This window comes from Myotis nattereri, assembly GCF_964212035.1.
Source record: "Myotis nattereri genome assembly, chromosome: 1".
Classification (NCBI taxonomy): Eukaryota; Metazoa; Chordata; class Mammalia; order Chiroptera; family Vespertilionidae; genus Myotis; species Myotis nattereri.
This window is the reverse complement of record NC_138075.1, coordinates 10,065,323-10,085,380: the sequence shown is the minus strand read 5'-3', so window position 1 is coordinate 10,085,380 and position 20,058 is coordinate 10,065,323. Positions and strand designations below refer to the sequence as shown.

The following is a 20,058-nucleotide window of genomic DNA, read 5'->3' as shown; positions in this document are numbered from 1 at the left end:
GGCCTGGTAGTGAAGCACAAGCTTGCTTTTACACCCCACAACAGAAGTGGGGTTCAGACCCTCTAAGACAGCGGTTCTCAACCTGTGGGTCGCGACCCCTTTGGCGGTCGAATGACCCTTTCACAGGGGTCACCTAAGACCATCCTGCATATCAGATATTTACATGACGATTCATAACAGTAGCAACATTACAGTTATGAAGTAGCAACGAAAATAATTTTGTGGTTGGGTCACAACATGAGGAACTGTATTTAAAGGGCCAGAAGGTTGAGAACCACTGCTCTAAGATGTCATGTTCTGAGGATTATTAGACACTAGAGGCCTCATGCACGGAAATTCGTGCAAGAATAGGCTTTCCTTCCCCCGGCTGCCGGCACCGGCTTCCCTCCGGCACCCAGGACCCAGGCTTCCCTCCTCTGGCTGCCCGCAGACACCTGGGACCCAGGCTGGCTTCCCTCTGGCCCCGGCTTTGTCAGGAAGGACATCTGGAAGGACGTCTGGTCTAATTAGCAAAATACCCTTTTATTATTAGACATGTTACCCTCCTGTCTTGCCTAATAACCATGTCTGACATTCCTCACATGCCAGTAACCCAGCAGGTTAATCACTTCCCACCTGTCTCATTGAACCCTCACAACCACCCACAAGGTGTGGACACTCTTGCTCTCCCCATTTTAGAGCCGAGGAAACTGAGGCTCAGTGAGCTGAGGCAGCATGCTCAGGGTCCTGCCTGGGCAGGTGAGTGGCAGACCTAGAACTTGGACCAGATGCTGTGCTGAGCTGCTGCATTCTCCTACCTGTCCAGGGTGTCCGGGGTCAGAGGTGACCTCAGAGGAGATGGGCCCACGTCATGGGCGGCCTCAGGGCCTCCCAGGCAGGCGGGGACTTTTGGCTTCAGGTCTCTGAGCCCACACCTACTCGGCTGGCTGGCTTGCGGGCTGAGCTCTCCAAAGAGGAACCCAGGGAGCTGGAGTGATTTCTTCGGGGATGTGGCGTTGCTCAAAGCAGAACTGAGACCGAAGCCGCACCTGCACGCAGTGCAAACAGCCGGACAGGACAGCTTCGGGGGCTCCGTGGGGGTGAGGGACAGCTTCCCATCTCAGTCAGTCAGCCAGAGGAGCCACCGTCTGTATAAAACACCCCTAACAGAAGGCTCCCGCTGCCCGAGTAACGGTACAGCCTCCTGCTCTAGAGGCTGTCTGCTTCCTGCCAGCCTACGTTTCTATCAAATACTAGTAGGTCCATTTATCCAGCAGCTTAACAGACATGCGTGGATGATACAGATATTGACAGAAAAACAGTCCCTGTCTTTAGGATGGTCACAATTCAGGCAGAAAAACAGCACCAAACAAACGACATCCATGCAGAGAGATAAACGCGATTCATTCATGTATCAAATATACTTATTCAACACCTACTACAGGCACTGGCGAGGCGTTTCGTATCAACAGTAAGCACCAGAAAGTCCCTGCCCGCACAGACCTTCCATTCAAGTGGGGAGAGGCAGGTGCGCAACAAGAAAACAAACACCAAACACATCCTCGGATGCTGGAACACGCTACCTGGGGAAACCAGGAGGGGTTCGGGCAGTGCTGAAGGAGTTTGCTGCCTGGGGTGGGAGGTCGGGGTGGGGGTAAGGGCCTCTCTGATTCATTAACACAAATATCAGTGTATAATATTTGTTTTTTCATTCATCCCGTTTATTTCCGAGGCATGCGGCCCACTGGCCCTGAGTTTGACGTGCTTGACCTAGTTGGTGGGTGCGGGGTCTTTGGCAAGACTTCCTAGAGAAAGGACGCGGCTGTAAGGGGGAACCGTGGAGGAGGTCAGGGCCAAAGCGGGTCCCAGCACAAGACTCTTCTTGTGCTGCCCCAGGATGGTCGCATCAGTCAGAGGCCAGTCAACAAATTGGGGGGCAGGCAGTTATAAGACGGCAGACCCTTCCTCTCGATCGGGGGTCTGCACACTACGGCCCGCAGGCCCGCTCTGGCCCGCCACCTGGAACGGTCACATCCACTCGTTTACGCAGTGTCTGCGGCTGCGTTGGTTACAATGGCTGAGCTGAAGAGTCAGGGTAGAAACCACGTGGCCCGTGGAACTAAAATACTTACTATCTGACCCTTTACAGCAAACACACACACACACAATTGCCAACTCTTCTTTCAGATAATGCTTCCTAGAGGAGAAATCCTTCTTTTCAATCCAGCCACTCATCTGATGCTCACCAGGGCCCGAGTAACAGACGGCGTGAGTTTTATTAGTATGCCCATTTTTCAGATGAGAAAACTGATGGCTCAGCTAGTTAAGTGGCAGAGCTGGGGGCCCGTTAACCGGTGTGCCTCCGTGTGCGTGAGCCAGGTGAGCAGGCTTCAGCCCGTTGTCATCACACTCTCCTCCTCTGACGTCTCCCAGCCACTGAAACACCACAAGGCTCGAACCAGCTCTTTGAAATGTGATCGGCTCCCCCCATACCTACAGGTGGGAAGCAGACATCACTGGGAAATGCAGGCTGCAGCCCAGCGGGGCTTCCGGAGGCGCAGTTAGAGGGGCGAGGTATCTGATTCATGAAAGACGGATTCCCATCACAGGAGGGCGTTTTGCATCTGTGCCTCGGCATCCCAGGGCGCTGCCTGGGGCCCCACCGCGCACAGGGCTGAGGCTGGGCCTGGGCTCCTGGCCTCACCGGAAGGAGAGAGCAGCCGTGACCACCCCTGGGAGATCAGCGGGAGCTGGTGCCTGTAAAGGTTGCTTGAAGCTTGTGTTTGTCTCCAAACAGCTCTCAGGGCCCAGAGCCCATGGGGCCGTTCCTCACGCTCACAGCCAGATTCTAGGCCCAGCTCCACCTCTGGCCAGCTGTGGGGCTTGGAGCAAATGTCTCGCATCTCTGAGCCTCAGTTTCCTCACAGTGAGGTCGGACTTGATGGACCCAGGACCGTGATGTGTTAAGTGAGCTCGTGCCAGCCCAGGAGAGCTACTTGTGTACGTCTCTGTGCTCTCCTCGTCCATGTGGGTAGAAGCTGAAATGGAGCACTGTGGAGATATTTACGCCGTGGAAATTGGTAAACTCTACAAATCCGAACTCTTTTTTCTTCAGAGAACCAGCCGTGAAGCATTTCCCAGCACACCCCTGTCTAAGGCCCATAGCAGATCCCAGTATCTTTGACCATGGCCCCAGCCCTGGGCAGGACAGAGGAGTGACCCGTGTGAACACACGCGGCCCTCAGTTCAGCCCGCTGCCCGGGTCCTATGGCCCAGGCTCTGTGGTAGTGACTGGATGCTGAGGCAGAGGCTCAGAGTGGTTAAGCAACTTGGGAGCGGGAGCCATCCAGCTGTGCTTGAGGGTGTGGGAGGGGACGAGAAATCAGTAAGGGAAGGGTAGGAAGGGTGCCCCGGGCACAGGGAAGGGTGCATGTGAAGGCACAGAGGCGTAAAAGTGCCTGTGGAGGTCAGAGAATGGCCCATAATTCAATGAAGTGGAGTGCTAGGTGGAGGGTGATGGAGGCGGAATGTCGTTCTGAGTCGGAAGTTGCAAAGCAGAGTGTAGAGTAAGCGCCGGGAGCTGGGGCAGTCCAGGAGGGCTTCGTGGAGGAGGCGGAACTTGAAGCAAGAGTGTTGACGTAGCAGGAACATGGGATTGTGCGTGTAATAAAGCTAGATTCAAGTCTTGGTTCACCACCTCCTAGCCATGTGACCTTAGACCGGAAGGTTAACTTCTCTGGGACTCACTTTCCTCATCTGTGAAGTCGGCATAATGACTCTAACACAGCTCAGAGTTGGTTTAGGGGTTCACTGGTATAATGAGTTTGTAAAATACGCATCGCGTCTTCAAAGGCGCGCACAAATGTTGGTGCTGTGTGGGAGACGGAGGCACGGCCTTTGGGAGGAAAGGGGAGGGCTTGCCAGGTGGGTGAGTGGCGAAAACCAAAGCAGGAATGCAGGTGACTTGCTCTGAGGCCATCGACTAGGCCATGTGGCTGGAGCAGAGGAGGGTCAGTCACGTGGGACGGGTGTCTGGGGGCCGATTGCAGAAGGCCTTGAACGTCAGGGTAAGAGATCTGGACTTGATTCCCTAAGCAGTGGGGAGCCATTGGTGGTTCTTGTGAAGAGACGTAGCATGATCGGAGCTGTAACTCGAGATGAGCTGGTAGACAGAGTAGATCACAGGACAGAGAGCCTGCTGGGGGGCAGGCTTAGAGAGTGGGGCTGGGGAAAGCAAAGGATGACACAGGAGGCAGTCAGGAGGAAGACACCTGGGCTCTGGTCTGGCTGGCCACAGGGGAGAGAGGGCCCCAGAAGAAAAGGGGGACTCCCCAGCCTTGCATCTCAGCACTTGGGGGGTGGAGGGGAGTGGGTTCCTTGATGGAAACGGGAGGCCTCAGTAAGGGCTGGTTTCCAGGAAGAGATGATGCACACCCTGGCTTGGCCCCCGATGGGGAAGGACTCATGGAGTCTCTGTAAAGGCTTATCTGAGTTGGTGCCAAGGCACCAGCTCTGAGGCCTTGCTGAGAACTCAGCAGTCATCCATCACCCATTCACTCATTCACCCATTCATTCCTCCAGCACCGTGCCATGCCCAGCACTGTGCCATGCTCTGTGTACTGGGGCAACAGAGAGCTGCTCATGGGTAGGTGGAGGGACAGATGCAGGAGTCCCCTGCAGCGGGTGGCTGAATACACCATGGTGGGAATCGGAGATGCGCCCCAAAGCCCGCCTCTGATGCACCGGGTCAGCCAAGATTCTCAAGAAGAGAAGAAAGAGAAAGGGGCAAAGGACTCTCCAATCCCACGGAGCACAGAGCTTCCTCCCCTCCACCCCCCACTCCCATCTCTAAGTCCTCAAACCTGGGCCCAAGCTGGACCACCTTTTGGCTAAAAGTCACTGTCCCTCCAGCAGGGTTTCCCATCTTGGCACTAGAGGCAGTTGGGGGCTGAGTAATTCTGTATGGCGGGGGGCTGTCCTTGCACCGTAAGATATGTAGCAGCATCCCTGGCCTCGATGCCAGGGGGACCATCACTCTAGTGGTGACAACCAAAAAAGCGACTCCAGATATTGCCACACGGCCCCTCAGGGGTAAGTCCCCCTGCTGGAGAACCACGGCTCGAAAGCAAATGGCGTGCCTGACTGTATCCCGCGGTGCGTTATTCATAGAACACCCCAGAAGACGATGTTCTTGGAGCCGGAGTAGAAATTCCGTCAGCCCAAATCCACACGTGAGCGCCAGTGAATTCCAAGGCACAGGCAGGCTTTGCCTCCCATTCCTGCTGCCTGACTCCCCTTGTTCCTAACTCATAACTCAAACAGGAAACAAGTCTCCTGGATGCCGGGATTCTCATCATTCCATTATCGCCATGAAAACAACCTCCGGCACAAAACAGCCTTTCCCTGGGAACCGATCGGTCGTGTCCCGGCTCCTAGAGGTTTATGGGAAGGCTTTCTCCCGCCCAGGCCGATTCTGCGCCGGGAGGGCACAGGAGCCTTGGAACCAATCTTCAGAGAGCCTCGCTGCACCGAGCTGCATCGCGAATGGTCTTTAGCGGGTGCTTCCGAGGGAGCTTGGTGGGAGCCCTCCGTGGAAAGCGCCCATGGGATTCTCACCAAAACCCCCTGGGATATCATGTCCTCTGTGTCAGTTCACCGGTGACTGGAAACGCAGGCTCAGAGACATGAAGCCATGAGCCCAAGGTCGCACAGCTAGGTAGCGGTGTGCTGGGACTCGCTGTGATCTGCCTGCCTCTGCTGGTCAGTGCTGTGTTACCAGCCCCTTCAGCCTGTTCATTTTACAGGCAGGAAAACGGGCCACCCGAGAAAACGAAACATGGGTGTCGGTAAGAGCTCACCGTTCCATGGCACTTTACGGGTTGCAAATCACGTCCGTATTATTGTCCTCATTTTGTCCTCTTGAAAACCTGAAGGACCATCAGGGCCGTGTGGCTGGCCCCATGTTGCAGATGTAAAAACGGAGTGTGGCCAGGAAGGCAGGCCACAGGCACACCTTTCTGTGGAAAGCAAACCAGGATGAGTGGAACTACGGAGACACCCGTGTCCACGCAGAGCCCACTGAGGCAGCGCTGGTTCGTGCTTCTCGGGGTGCGATCCCCAGAGGGGCTGGGATATTCAACACTGAGCTCCTGTCTTTTTTCGAAAGAAACTCCGTACCCATTAGCAGTCACTCCCCATCTCCTCCTCCCCCCAGTGCCTGGCAACCACTAGTCCGCTTCTGTCTCCCTGGATTTGCTGATCCTGGACATTTCATATGAATGGAATCATACAAATACGTGCAACATGTGGTCTTCGGGGATTCCTCCTTTCGCGAAGCATAATGATTTCAAGGTTCATCCGTGTCGGAGCATGTACCCATAGTGTGTTCTTTTTATGGCCAGCGGGTGTCCCATTGTCTGGATCGACCACATTTTGTCTGTTCGCTTACCCGCCGATACATATTTTTGCTGTTTTCTGCCTTTGGGCTTTTATGAATGATGTTGTTATGACCGTGTGTGTACAAGTCTGTGTGTGAACATTTCTCTCGGGTGTGTAACTGGCAGTGGAATTACTGGGTCAAAAGGTAAGATGACTAATCGTTTAATTCAGTCTTTAAAAAAATAAAAATTAGTGCACAAAAATCTGCGATGAACAAAAACATCAACCTTTTTAAGCAAAGGCAGGGTGTTGTCTGTTTTGTGGCCCTGTGTGACTGTACAACAGGAACACACATTTCCAATCAGCTGGTGACTTCCTGGGCTCGTATGAGTTTGTGGGGGCTGACAATGGCATGCAAGCAGATGTTTAACCAGGGTTTGATATGCAGTCGTGTTTTTTCGTTAACTTCTTCCACTTGGGTTCAAAATACGAGGGGATATTTTGATAAGTAGCTGTAGGAGCACACATGTTCCTGTTACCACAGGCCCCACTATGACCCAATAAAGCACTGACCGCTGACATGGTTTCACTGAATTCTCAAATCTCCACCTCATTCTCCAGCCTCTCTGCCCAGGTTAGAGGAGGGCAGGAACGTCCCTGGGTTTGCAGCTACTGAATGGGAGACCTGGGATTTGAACCTGGGCCTGCGGCCAGAGGCCTGGCTCTACACCACTCACTGTCCCTCTCACGACTTCATAAGGTGTGTGGCCAAGGGAGAGTCACTTAAGCTCTCTGAGCCTCAGTCTCTTCTTCAGGAAGATGGACAAAATACCCACTCTGTGTGATTGCTGTGAGGAATGATGTGTGAACGCACAGTCAACTGGGAAATTTGCTTTCCTCCCTGGAGGTGCTTGCCTTGAGGCAACGAAATGAATCACTAATTGAAACCTGTCCTCACATGTGCTATGGGAACCCACAACCATGTCCCCCTAAATCAGAAGTTCTCAACCTGTGGGTCGCCACCCTTTGGGGGTCGAACGACCCTTTCACAGGGGTCGCCTAAGACCATCGGAAAACACATATATAATTACATATTGTTTTTGTGATTAATCACGATGCTTTAATTATGTTCAACTTGTAACAATGACAATACATCCTGCATATCAGATATTTACATTATGATTCATAACAGTAGCAAAATTACAGTTGTGAGTAGCAACGAAAATAATTTTATGGTTGGGGGTCACCACAACATGAGGAACTGTATTAACGGGTCACGGCATTAGGAAGGTTGAAAACCACTGCCCTAAATGAAGCCACATGTGAACATTTCATTTTTGTCCTCAGGCTTAGAAAAATAACTTGGTTTCCCTGCCCCCCTAACCGCCACCCCCCACCCCCCAAGAAACAGGTGTATTTTCTCAGGGACACTGAGAAGAATGTAGCTGATTGTGTTTCCCTTTTCACTTTGGCCACCAGGAAACTCAAAAGCCAGATTGGTGGCTCCAAAGGAGCAGTTGTGTGACTTCTTGCTTATGCGTGTCTTTGCTTTTTCCTCTGATGCACAATTTCTCTTATAATCTATGTTTGTCCTGATGTTTACATTTCTATTGTAGATTTTTACTGTTTTATCATGTATTTCCTGATGGTCACCTAAACCTTGGTAAAACATGCCAAGTAGAACTACCTTTTTGAGAGAACTGTAGATTGCCTGGTGTGTATTTGAACTGATTATTCATTTTCCCCAAGACACAGCGGGCAGCAGCCCTGGATGATCCTCTGGGGCCATGCCCAGGCCTGCTAGCTCTAGCTGAGTCTGGAGACCTTTGTCCGAGCCCTTTAGTGAGAGGAGGCGAGAAGGGAATTGGGGAGCCCAGTGGCCGTTCCTCACTGTGCAAAGCTGCCCCGCCAAGTGGTCCTGGTCCCCAGGGCACCTGTATTCAGGCTAAGAGACCAACGGGGACCTCCAGGAGGAATCCTTGCCCTCCGGGTCCCACCTCTGATTTTTGTGTTGCCTTATGGTCAGTCTTCAGAGCCCAACTGGGAAGGCCCCCCTTCCAGCCGCTTCTCTTCCCCAAGGCCTCTGTTCCTGCGGAGAGGCTGGCGCCCTGTGAACATCTCCCGCATAAGCAGCAGGGAGAAGTTGTCCCTTTTGGAGGCGTGTACATTTTAAAGGAAACCCTCTGCAAAGGGCGCCACTTCAGCCCAAGGAATGAATGTGGAATGGTGGAATTGCTCCCTGATAGCATTGACTGAGGGAGGGCTTTCTGTTTGCAGATGGAGGGAGATGTGTGGTTTCAGAGGGAAGGCAGGGGGTGGGGGGATGAGACAGGGAGAGGGTAAGAGATCAACCAAAGGACTTGTAAGCATGCATATAAGCATAACCCATGGACACAGACAGTAGGGGGGTGAGGGCGTGTGCTGGGGGTGGGAACGACTGGGGAGAGGTCAATAGGGGGGAAAGGAGACATCTGTAATACTTTCAACAATAAAGAATTTTTAAAAATACTTAAAAGGGGGATGGGGGGCAGGGAGCCTTCCCAGAAGACATCAACGTCAGACAGGCAGGTGCTTCTGGGTGGGCCCGTGGAGACGCGTGGTGTGAACTTGACTGCCAGTCAGGCAGCAAGTGGCATTGAGGGGAACAGCCGGAAAGAGGAAGGGCCTGGGTCTTGCCCACCCCGGCGGAGGGCACCTTTCTCAGTTCCTTCTTCCCAAGCCCGGACTGTGTCACAGGCCACCCCCTGAAGTCTGATTCCAGGGTCGCCCCGTCCTGAGAGTCATAAGAAAGCGGGAAGGTTCCTCTTCCAGCAGTGACCACCCGCTACCCAGAAAACCACTGGCCCCTTCCCCTGGGCAGGGGGCCGCTCACAGGGAGAACCTCTCACTCACCGCCTTCTGCCTCCTTCCTCCTCCCAGGGAAGCCCTATGGGGCAGACGACTTCCTGCCCGTGCTCATGTACGTGCTGGCCCGCAGCAACCTCACGGAGATGCTTCTCAACGTGGAGTACATGATGGAGCTCATGGACCCCGCCCTGCAGCTGGGGGAGGGTGAGTCACTCTTGGGCAGTCCCTGGGCCCCAGGGGCCTATTGCACACCCCCAACCCAGCTCTGGGGGGGTACACTGGGCAGTCCAGTGAGCACCTCCTAGATGTCAGACTCCACTGAGCTTTGGGGACACCGCACAGAGCCCGACACAGACCCTGTGCTGGTGGAGCTCACAGACTAGCAGGGGAACTGGGCCAGTCAAGGGACCATGTCACTGCTGCTTGACATATGCTGAAATGGTGAGAAGCCTAGAGGGTATGGGAGCTTGTTTACTCAGGCTGTGCAGTCAGAGAAGGCTTCCTGGAGGAGGTCACACCTGAGCGGAGCATGGGAGATTGAATAGGAACCAGCCAGATAAAGAATGGGGAACGGCCCTAGCTGGTTTTGCTCAATGGTTAGAGCGTCAGCCCAAAGACTGAAGGGTCTCGGGTTTGATTTTGATGAAGGGCACATACCTCAGTTGCAGGCTCGATCCCCGGCCCTGGTCCAGGCACATGCGGGAGGCAACCAATCAATGAGTTTCTCTCACATGGATGTTTCTCTACCCCTCCCTTCCACTTTCTAAAGATCAATGGAAAAAATACCCTCTGGCAAGGATTAACAAGAAAATAGAAGGGGGAACAGCAGTTGCTAGTGTAAAAGAGAAGGCTGCAGTGTCCATGGGGCTTCTGAGCGGGGAACGATGGTCATTTCTCAGGCTGGGGTGGCCCTGTGGGCTCTCAGCCCCCTGCTCAGCCAGCCCTGGGCCAGGTCCTCAGTGGGCGGAGGTTAAGGCTCTGAGTAAATGGCAGGGCTGTGGTCTGCTCCACCCCCCTAAGTTTTCCTTCCCCTTTCTTCCTTCCCTCCCATTCCTCCCGCCCACTCAGCCTCAGCCACGCCTCCACCAAGAATCCCAGAGGTGCAGCCTGCCCAGGTAGCAGCTCTGAGGGACCCCGAATTGTCCTCTAAGACATCCGCCTCGAAGGGTGAAACAAGGCTCTCAGGCCCCAAGTGGCCCCTTTGGGCTTTGTGGTTTTATGCTAAACCGACCCTCTTTGCATCTGTTTGCCTTTTTAGCAACCACGGGTCTCTGAGCTACAGCTTCTGTGATTTCTTGGAAGGTCAGAGGAGCGTGGAAAGCATGACGTTTACTGTCACATGTGCCTTTGGTTTGTGCCCTGGGACCACTAGATCTGTTTTTCTCTCCTCCATAGTTAAAACTTCCCTGCAGTTGGAATGACCTGTCTCCCAGAGGGTGTAGGAATTCAGTAGAAGCCAGGCCTCTTCAGCAGTGATTATCAGCCACCCAGTACATCCATCCACCCATCCACCCACCCATCTATCCACCACTCACCCATCCACCCACCCACCTATCCACCCACTCACCCATCCACCCACCCATCTATCCACCCACCCCCATCCACCCACCCATCTATCCATCCACCACCCATCCACCCACCCATCTATCCATCCACTCACCCATCCACCCACCCATCCATCCATCCCCCCATCCATCCACCCATCTATCCATCCATCAACCCATCTATCCTTCTACCCACCCATCCATCTATCTGCCTAGATAACTACCTACCCATTTACCCACACATCCATCCACCCATCTATCCACCCACTCACCCATCTACTCTCCCATCTATCCATGCACACACCCATCCACCCACCTGTCCATCCATCGACCCATTTATCCATCTACCCACCCTTCTATCTATCTACCCAGATACCTACCCACCCATCTCCCCATCCATCCATCCATCCATCCACCCATTCATCTGTTCATCTAACAGTGGTTCTCAACCTTCCTAATGCCGCGACCCTTTAATACAGTTCCTCATGTTGTGATGACCCCCAACCATAAAATTATTTTCATTGCTACTTCATAACTGTAATTTTGCTACTGTTATGAATTGTAATGTAAATATCTGATATGCAGAATGTATTTTCAGGGGTCGTGACCCACAGGTTGAGAACCGCTGATAGCAGCTGCTCAATGAGCCCTTACTGTGTGCTTAGGGCCCCTGCCAGGCACTTGGGTTGCAGTGCAAGCAAGACTGGTGAGACTGATAGTCTCATGAAAATGCATGAATGCCTTTTTCTGTTCTGTCACATCTAGTGGATGTTGAGAAGACAGGAAGAAGGCTGGTGGGATAGGATGGTCGGGCAGGACAGGGCTCAGATGAACAAGGGAGTTGCTGAGCACAGAGAATCTTCTCATTAATTTTTTTCTGTTTTCCAAATTTTCCACAGTGAGGATATGTTGCTCATCTTCCTGGGAACAAATCATTTACAAACCCTGTGAAAGGATTGACCCCCAAACCCACAGGGCTGTTACCGAGTCTTGGAGACAAAGGATGGTGTGAGGCTGAGAGGCTCTGTGGGTGGTCTCAGCACTGGCTCACTCTCCGGCAGTGACCAGCCCGCCCTGGCCACCAGGACTCCTAAATGGGGCTCCAAGCCAGGCACAGGGGCTGAGCAGGGACAGGACAGGGACATCCTTGGCCCAACTACTCTCTCCTTATGGACCTGCACCCCCACCCCCATCCTGCCATGGCCTTTTGGGTCCTTCTTCCCGTTCCTGAAGCTTACAGGGTTCCGGTGGAAAAGGTGATATCCTTCAGGCAGGAACACTGGTCTGTTATGGGCGACAGTGTGTTCCTGAGAAAAACGAAAGTACGAATAAATACAGAAAGGCCTTAAATGCTTTATAGTTTCTGACCCAAGGCTGCCTCAATCCCCTGCAGCCTGCCCTCTTTCAGAATTAAGTAGCCAGAGACCCTCACCCCACTTCTGGCCCTGTGAGGGGATTTCGAAGGAATCCACGGGGTGTTTGCTGGAATAAAATTAAGTGGGACAGACCTAGCCAGGCTGCTACACTTGCCCCTCCCAGCAGCCCCCCTCCCCCCCCCCCCACACACACACAGCAGCAGCGTCAGACCCTGCCCGTGGGGGCCAGAGGACAATGTCACACCATGCTGCACACAGCAGGAGGTGGGATGGCTGGCATGGGTGCCTCCCTGCATCCGTGTTCCTAGGCCTATAGCCAGGGCGGGAGGTCGCAGCACCCAGGACAGGCTTCAACAGCTATTAGCCTCCTGTTATGAGATGACTTGGGGATCCCCAGCTTGGGCAGGGGCTCCCACCCTTCAAGTCTGCCAGCTGTCATCCCCATCTGGAAGTATCTGGGCCCAAGGACGAGGAACAGACACTGTATTTCCCTGGCTTCACCCTCACGTCCTAGCTGGGCGGTGGTGCCCAGGGTACTCCATCGCCAAAGCCCCCGAGCGCAGGTAAAGAGGGTGCCGACAGTCCCTGCCCTGGGTCCTCACGGAGCTCAGAGATGCCTGGACACAGGCGCCCTCGGGGAGTCCCCAGTCTTGAGCACTTCAGTTGCTAGAACCTCAGAGGAGAAGTAGCACAAGATGCATTAAAACGAGCGGTTTGGGGGCTGGATTTCAGTCCCGGTTCTGCCTCTGATTGGCTGGAGACCTGGGGCGAGTGGTTTAACCTCTCTGGCTCAGGAAAGTGAAGGCACTGGGCTGGATTTGGGGTTTTCCACTTGTCTGGGCAGTTTCGTGTTCTGCAGAGATAGCCGTGGGCAGAAGGAGCGGTAGAGCTGGGCTCTGCCTTCTCGTGTTTCACGGTCCATAGTAACACACGGTTCTGCGTTCAACAAAAAGCCTGCAAGCTGGGCTCTGGAGTCTGTGCACTGTGGGACCTTCGTGTTCCACCTGCTGTTCCACCTGTTGTAGTTTGGCAAAGGACAAGTGACGGGGTCCCATTTTCTCTGCAGCGAGCCTATCTATTGGGTGTGAGAGGTCAGGGTAGATCAGGCTGGGAAGATGAGAAGTGGAGAGGTCCTACGCCTTAGGCTGATGGGACCCCAGCCCCCTGAGAGCTCCTCCCTGCAGCTCCCACCATCCTGCCACCATGGGATGGACAGGAGACCCAGGTAGCTGCGGGGCGCCTGGCTGGAGCCAGCTCAGACTCCAAACCGCTCCCAGAAGCAGCCGCATGGACTCATCCACCACGTCCACTCTCCACGCTGGCTGACAGCTGGCCATGCTCTTAATAGGGGCAGTGAGTTTACCCCTCAACAGGCAACACTTTCTCCCCAAAGACAACCAGCTCCAAACCTCACTGTGGTTGGCATCACCTGCCACCTAGTGGCCCTCGATGGCACTGCATGGCCTCTGGTCAAAGGGAAGTGGCCTGGAGGGTCTCCTGGGCTGTGAAAAAAAACAGGACATGAGCAAGAGGAGCGGCTGCAGGATTGGGGGTCCTTCCCCTTCTCCTGCGAGGGTGAGAACCCCAGAGCACCTCCCTTAGGTCACCTCCCCTCTGTGCATCACTCATTACTAAGCACTGTACGCACTAGTATATCATCTCATTTACTTTTCACGTGGGTATTGTGGGATGTGCAGCTGAGGAAACAGGTGTAGAGAGGACACTAACTCACCTGAGATCACAGGGCAGAGACCTAGATCCTGCTCTGCCTCCCGATCTGTGTTCTCCATCGGCCCACGGCACTCAGGTCCCAGCCAGGGAGACGCGATCACGGATGAGAAACAGGACCATCGAGGCGCGCCAACTAGAGGACAGGGACTCCCGGGCAGCAGGGCTGGAGGCACCAGGAAAGGCCTCCGGTCACGCGCAGGCTTCCTGCTTCACTGAGAAAGGAGACCATGAGTGGCTCATGGCCCTTCTCGGACAAGGGACACCAGGCCAAGCTCTACACAGGCCTTGGCACACTTTTTTTTAATGTGTCTTTCCTACCATGACAGGGTGTGTGATCCTGTGGCCATAAACCCCTTTATTACAACCTCCATCAAACCCAGCCAGGGCGTGGCTTTCTCTCATGTTGGCTGTAGAGTTTGTAGGTAAATGTAGCTGCATCCAGTGGAAGTTAGGGATGCTCTAAGCTGCAAATAACTCAAAATGCACCTAATAATGGTTTAAATCGGAGTGAAGGGCTGTATGTCTCTTGCACCAAGAAGTCGTGGAGTATGCAACTGATCATGATGGTGGTTTTCAGCCTTGCCATCAGGAAAGCAGCTCTTTCCCTTGTTCTTAGGGTGTGAGCCTTTGTCTATGTGCCTCTCACTTCTGGTCACAAAACAGCTGCTATGCCTCAGGGCTTACATCTGTGTTCCAGGCCGGAAGAAGGGAATGGGCAAAACCCAAAGGGACATATCAAATGAGTCTCCTCCTTTTTTATATCTTATACTAGAGGCCCGGTACACAAAAATTTGTGCCCTTGGGGGGGAGGGGGAGTCCCTCAGCCCAGCCTGTGCCCTCTTGCAGTCTGGGACCCCTCTGGAGATAACGACCTGCTGGCTTAGGCCTGCTCCCAGGTGGCAGAGGGCAGGCCTAATCCCCAGGTGCAGCCCCTGGTTGGGCTCAGAGCAGGGCCGATTGGGGAGTTGGGGCGCTGCCCCCTGTCATGCACAGAGCAGGGCAGATTGGGAGGTTGCGATGCCACCTTCAGTCACACTCAGGGTAGGGCCGATTGGGGGGTTGGGGCACCGCCCCCTGTCACACTCAAGGCAGGGTCGATGGGGAGGTTGCGGCGCCACCCCCTATCACGCACAGAGCAGGGCCAATCAGGGGGTTGGGGTGCTGCCCCCTGTCACGCACAGAGCAAGGCCCATCGGGGGTTGGGGCTCCGTACCCTGTCACGCACAGAGCAGGGCCCATCAGGGGGTTGAGGAGTTCCCCCCTGTCACTCACAGAGCAGGGCCAATAGGGGAGTTGGGGCACTGCCCCCTGTCACACACAGAGCAGGGCGGATCAGGGGGTTGGGTCGCCGCCCTCTATCACCCACAGAGCAGGGCCGATCAGGGAGTTGGGGCGCCGCCACTCTCACACTCAGGGCAGGGCCAATGGGGAGGTTATGGCTCTACCCCGTCACACACAGAGCAGGGACCGTGGGGTGCGGGGGTTGGGGCGCCGCACCCTGTCACACACAGAGCTGCAGGGCGATCAGGGGGTTGGGGAGCTCCCCCCTATCAGGCACAGAGCAGGGCCGATCAAGGGGTTTGGGCGCCTTCCCCTGTCAGGAACAGAGCAGGGCGGATAGGGAGGTTGTGGCCCCGCCCCCCTGTCACACACAGAGCCTCAGGGCGATCAGGGGGTTTGGGCGCTGCCCCCTCTCACACTGATCCTGGTGCCGGGAGGCCTCATGGCTCTGCTGATCCCGGTGCTGGGAGGCATATTACCCTTTTACTATATAGAATAGAGGCCTGGTGCATGGGTGGGGGCTGGCTGGTTTGCCCTGAAGGGTGTCCTGGATCAGGGTGGGGGTCCCCACTGGGGTGCCTGGCCAGCCTGGGTGAGGGGATGATGGCTGTTTGCAGCTGGTCACACACCCTTCAGGGTGGGGGTCCCCACTGGGGTGCCTGGCCAGTCTGGGTGAGGGGCTGAGGGCTGTTTTCAGGCTGGGACTGAAGCTCCCAACTGCTCCTTTTTTTCTTTTTTCTTTTTTTATTCTGGGCCAGCTTTAGCTCTGGCTCCAGCTCTGAGGCCTCAGCTGCTGAAAACAGGTATCTGGTTTGTTTGGGTTCTACAATCGAAACTCTGTATCAACTCCAGCTCTGAGATCCCAGTGGGCTGAAAGCTGGTTTCTGGGGTTTTGTTTAGCTTCTATATTTGTTACAAAGTTTCAAACTGCAAGCTCAGAGGCCGGCAAGGCAGGCGGGGAATGTTGCAGTCCTCTGTCACTGAAGCAAGAAAGCCTCATGTTCAGTTTAAGCTGCCTGGCTGCCGGCCGCCATCTTGGCTGGCAGTTGATTTGCATATCGCCCTGATTAGCCAATGGGAAGGGTAGCGGTCATACGCTAATTACCATGTTTCTCTTTTATTAGATAGAATAATAAAAGGCTAATATGCAAATCAACCAAATGGCAGAACAACAGATTACTATGACACTCACTGACCACCAGGGGGCAGACACTCAATGAAGGAGCAAACCCCTGGTGGTTAGCCCACTCCCACAGGGGGAGCACCGCTCAGCCAGAAGCCCTGAGCCAGGCTCACGGCTGTCAAGTGCAGCAGCAGTGGCAGCACTAAGGATGTCTGACTGCTGGCTTAGGCCCGCTCCCCCCGGGCCTAAGCCTTTGGTTGGACATCCCCCGAGGGCTCCCGGACTGCGAGAGAGTGCAGGCCGGGATGAGAGACGCCCCCTGAGTTCACGAATTTCATGCACCAAGCCTCAAGTATATATATAAATTAATAGAAGCTACTTTTCTTTCTTTTGAATTGAATTTATTGGGGTAACATTGGTTAATAAAATTATATAAGCTTCAGGTGTACAAGTCTCTAATACATCATCTGTGTTGTGTGCTCACCAACCCAGAGTCTGCCCCACCCAGGGACTTCCACTTACATCTAAATAGCCAGAACGGGGTCTCCTGCCCTCTACCCCGAGTTGCAAGGGAGTCAGGGCAGTAAGCATTTTCTACTGATTGTTACTTCCCTCAGAAACGTAAAGGTCAGTTAGTAAGGAAGAACGAGAAGATGGAGTTTGGGTGGGTCACTAGGAGAATCAGCCTCACGTCAAAAATCATTGTCCTGGTACCTAAAGGGCCAGGGGAGAGGCCGGGTAAGTGGGAGGGAACCCCACGAAAGTCTTCCTCCCTCTCTAAAGTGAGGGGCTCCCTTTGTGGGTGGGCCCAGGCAGCCCTAATCAACTGGCACACCCTTGTCTCCGCAGGTTCCTACTATCTGACCACCACCTATGGGGCGCTGGAGCACATCAAGAACTACGACAAGATCACGGTGACCAGGCAGCTGAGCGTGGAGGTGCAGGACTCCATCCACCGCTGGGAGCGCCGGCGCACGCTCAACAAGGCCCGCGCCTCCCGCTCCTCCGTGCAGGTGACGCCTGGGACAGCAGATGGGAGGAGACCAGGTCAACAGACCATCTCCACTGCCGGGGAGGTGGGGGGAGACCAGGTCCCAGACACCATCCCCACTGCCATGGGAAGAGACTGTACCCACAATCATCCCCACTGCCATGGGGAGACCAGGATAACACACCACACCCACTGCCATGGGAGGAGACCAGGCCCATACCATCCCCACTGCCATGGGGAGACTGTACCCACACACCATCCCCACTTGTGGAGATGATGTGTGGTAGGGCCAGTGTTGGTGCCAGTGTGGTAGGGCTTCCCATCTGGGAAGAAAGGGCGATCCCAGTGACGCTTTTGACACAGCGCCTGGTATGCACCCCTGTCACCGTCCTTCCACAAGGGGCAGTCCCACACATACCCCTTCCCACCTGCCCCCTGGGTGCTTGGGAAAGAGGCCTCCCTCGCAGCCATGGTGTAAACCGTAAAGGGCTGGTGTTTCCCACTTTACAGTTGAGGAAATGGAGGCTCCGAGAGGTCAGGGTCACACAGTGAGTGGGAGCAGGGACTGGAGGGCCCATCCTTCTACCATAGGGTCCTCCCTCCCAGGCTGGTGGGAGAAGGTGTAGGTGCCAATGCTGTGTGTGTGTGTGTGTCTGTTCATGCGCCTATGCGTGCCCCATCCCCAGCCACATGCAGAAGCATCTCCTCACCCTGCCCTGCCCCTCTCCTCCTGGCCTAAACCCTCCACCTTTCAGACCAGCTCCCCTCCCCCTTCCACCAAGCCTCTTCCTTCCCTCCAGTTCCCCCCCCCCCGCCCCCCACCTCCCTGTCTCCAGTGTGTCCCCACCCCAGGCTCTTCCAGCCCTAAGGCCTGAACTGTTCCGCCTGCCTTAGCAGTCCCAGCTGAACCCTGAACTGCTGAGGCTGGGATCTGCCTCCAGTTTTACGTATGCCGCCCTCCCTGCCCTGCATTGCCCCTGGGGTGCAGGAGGACTGCTGAAATGATGAGGAAGTGACAGATGAATACATACATGATGGAGAGCCCGTGTACTGGCCGCCAGGGGGCGAGCTCCCTCCTCGGTGCCAAGACCAAGCCACTGACTCACCCTGCACGGTCATCCCCGCGGAGAGGCGGGGTGCAGAGGGCCTTGCCTTAGGTGACACAGCAGGGTCGGCCACGGGTACCCTGACTTCAGCCTCGAGACCGTCCTACCATCCCTTCTCTCTACGGAGAGGAGTCTGGGGCCCAGAGAGGGAAAAGGTCTCGCCCAAGGCCACTCAGCGTGGGGATGGGGTTGGGGTGGGCGGGGAGACAGGATGCGCGTGGCCGGCTGGTGACCAACCCCCTCCGTCTCACCCCGCAGGACTTCATCTGCGTGTCGTACCTGGAGCCGGAGCAGCAGTCGCGGACGCTGGCGTCGCGGGCGGACACGCTGGCCACGGCGCTGTGCGCTCAGTGCGCGGAGAAGTTCGAGGTGGTGCAGCCGCAGGACCACCGGCTCTTCGTGCTGGTGGACGGGCGCTGCTTCCAGCTGGCGGACGAGGCGCTGCCGCACCACATCAAGGGCTACCTGCTGCGGAGCGAGCCCAAGCGCGACTTCCACTTCGTGTACCGGCCCCTGGACGGCGGGGGCAGCGGGGACCCGCCCTGCCTCGTGGTGCGGGAGCCCAACTTCCTGTGAGGCCCGGGCCACGGCAGCCCCCTCGGTGGCAGTGTTTCCTGAGACTGGCTGGGCGGAGAAGTGGGCACACGGGGGTCACACTCGCTCATGCCCCATGCGCACAGTCAGCTGGACCTCCTCATACATGCAGGAGCCCACATCTGACCACACACACACACACCCAACATGGATGCCCATCTGTCACACATGCTTGCAACCCACTGAGCATGCCGAGGCCAGCGTGGCAGGACAGCTGTGAACATGACAAGCAGCAGTGGCCAAGCATGCTTCCTGAGGCGGAGTCATAGCACTGGGAGGCCAGGTTACCTGTTAGAAAGGGGAACTGAGGCTCAGAGAGAGAGGGGGCTCTCCAGCCAGCTGCAGCAAAAAGAGCTCAAGACGGGGCCTGTTCACACACAGGCCCTGCCTTCCCGCACCATCGTCCAATCTGAAGTATTCCCTCTGGGGTATATTGGAGGCCCAGGATCTTAAGAGGATCTCTCAGGGTGTGTGCTGAAGAGACAGGCCCCCCTCCCTGCACCAGAGCCTGCCCTCAGCCACCAGCACCCACAGTCTCTCCTGCAGCTCCTGAGCGCCTCCAGAAGCAGCCAGACATGCACCGGGACCCCAAACAAGGGCAGCTCGTCTGCTCCAGGGACGAGGCCAGCCTCGGCCACACAGGATCACTGACAGGGCCCTTCCCCTGGCAGACACCAGGGCTGTGGCCATTGTGGCAAGAGGCACTGTGTGGGGACAGTTTAATAAAAGCCCTTTTGAAAATGGTATCTCCTTTTCTCAAGGGGCTGGGACTCCGCTCGAGCCGGCCAGGCACCCATTAATAGCCTAACTCCCTCCCCGGGAGGGGTTCAGAAGACTCCCTCCTTTCCACCGAGGGCCCTATCTTTTAAGAATTTGCCATGTAGCCTCAGCCCTCAGAGCTCTGCCCTCTGTGGTCCCCTCAGCCCGGTCGTCTCCTGCCTCCTCACCATCCTTAGTTCCCATCATTCCCAACTCTGGATTGCTTTCCAAACGGTCTCTTACCTTCCTGCTTCTGCTACCTATCCCAGAAATCCCATTCCCTAAAGTCTTTGCCTGGTCAAACTCCTATTCAGTCTTCAAAGCCCACCTCCTCCAGGAAGGCTTCTCT

The 20,058-nt window shown here is 55.4% G+C and overlaps 1 protein-coding gene across 1 annotated transcript in view; it reads left to right on the top strand.

Moving 5' to 3' along the window:
• The window catches only part of RIN3 (Ras and Rab interactor 3), a 111,885-nt gene extending 92,190 nt beyond the window's left edge, over positions 1-19,695 (top strand). Inside the window, exons 8-10 of the mRNA XM_081097362.1 lie at positions 9,277-9,408; positions 17,109-17,272; positions 18,615-19,695. Coding sequence (XP_080953488.1) covers positions 9,277-9,408; positions 17,109-17,272; positions 18,615-18,932 — 614 coding nt within the window. The 3' untranslated portion in view covers positions 18,933-19,695. The remainder of the gene's footprint in view (positions 1-9,276; positions 9,409-17,108; positions 17,273-18,614) is intronic.
• The last annotated feature ends 363 nt before the right edge of the window (positions 19,696-20,058 follow it).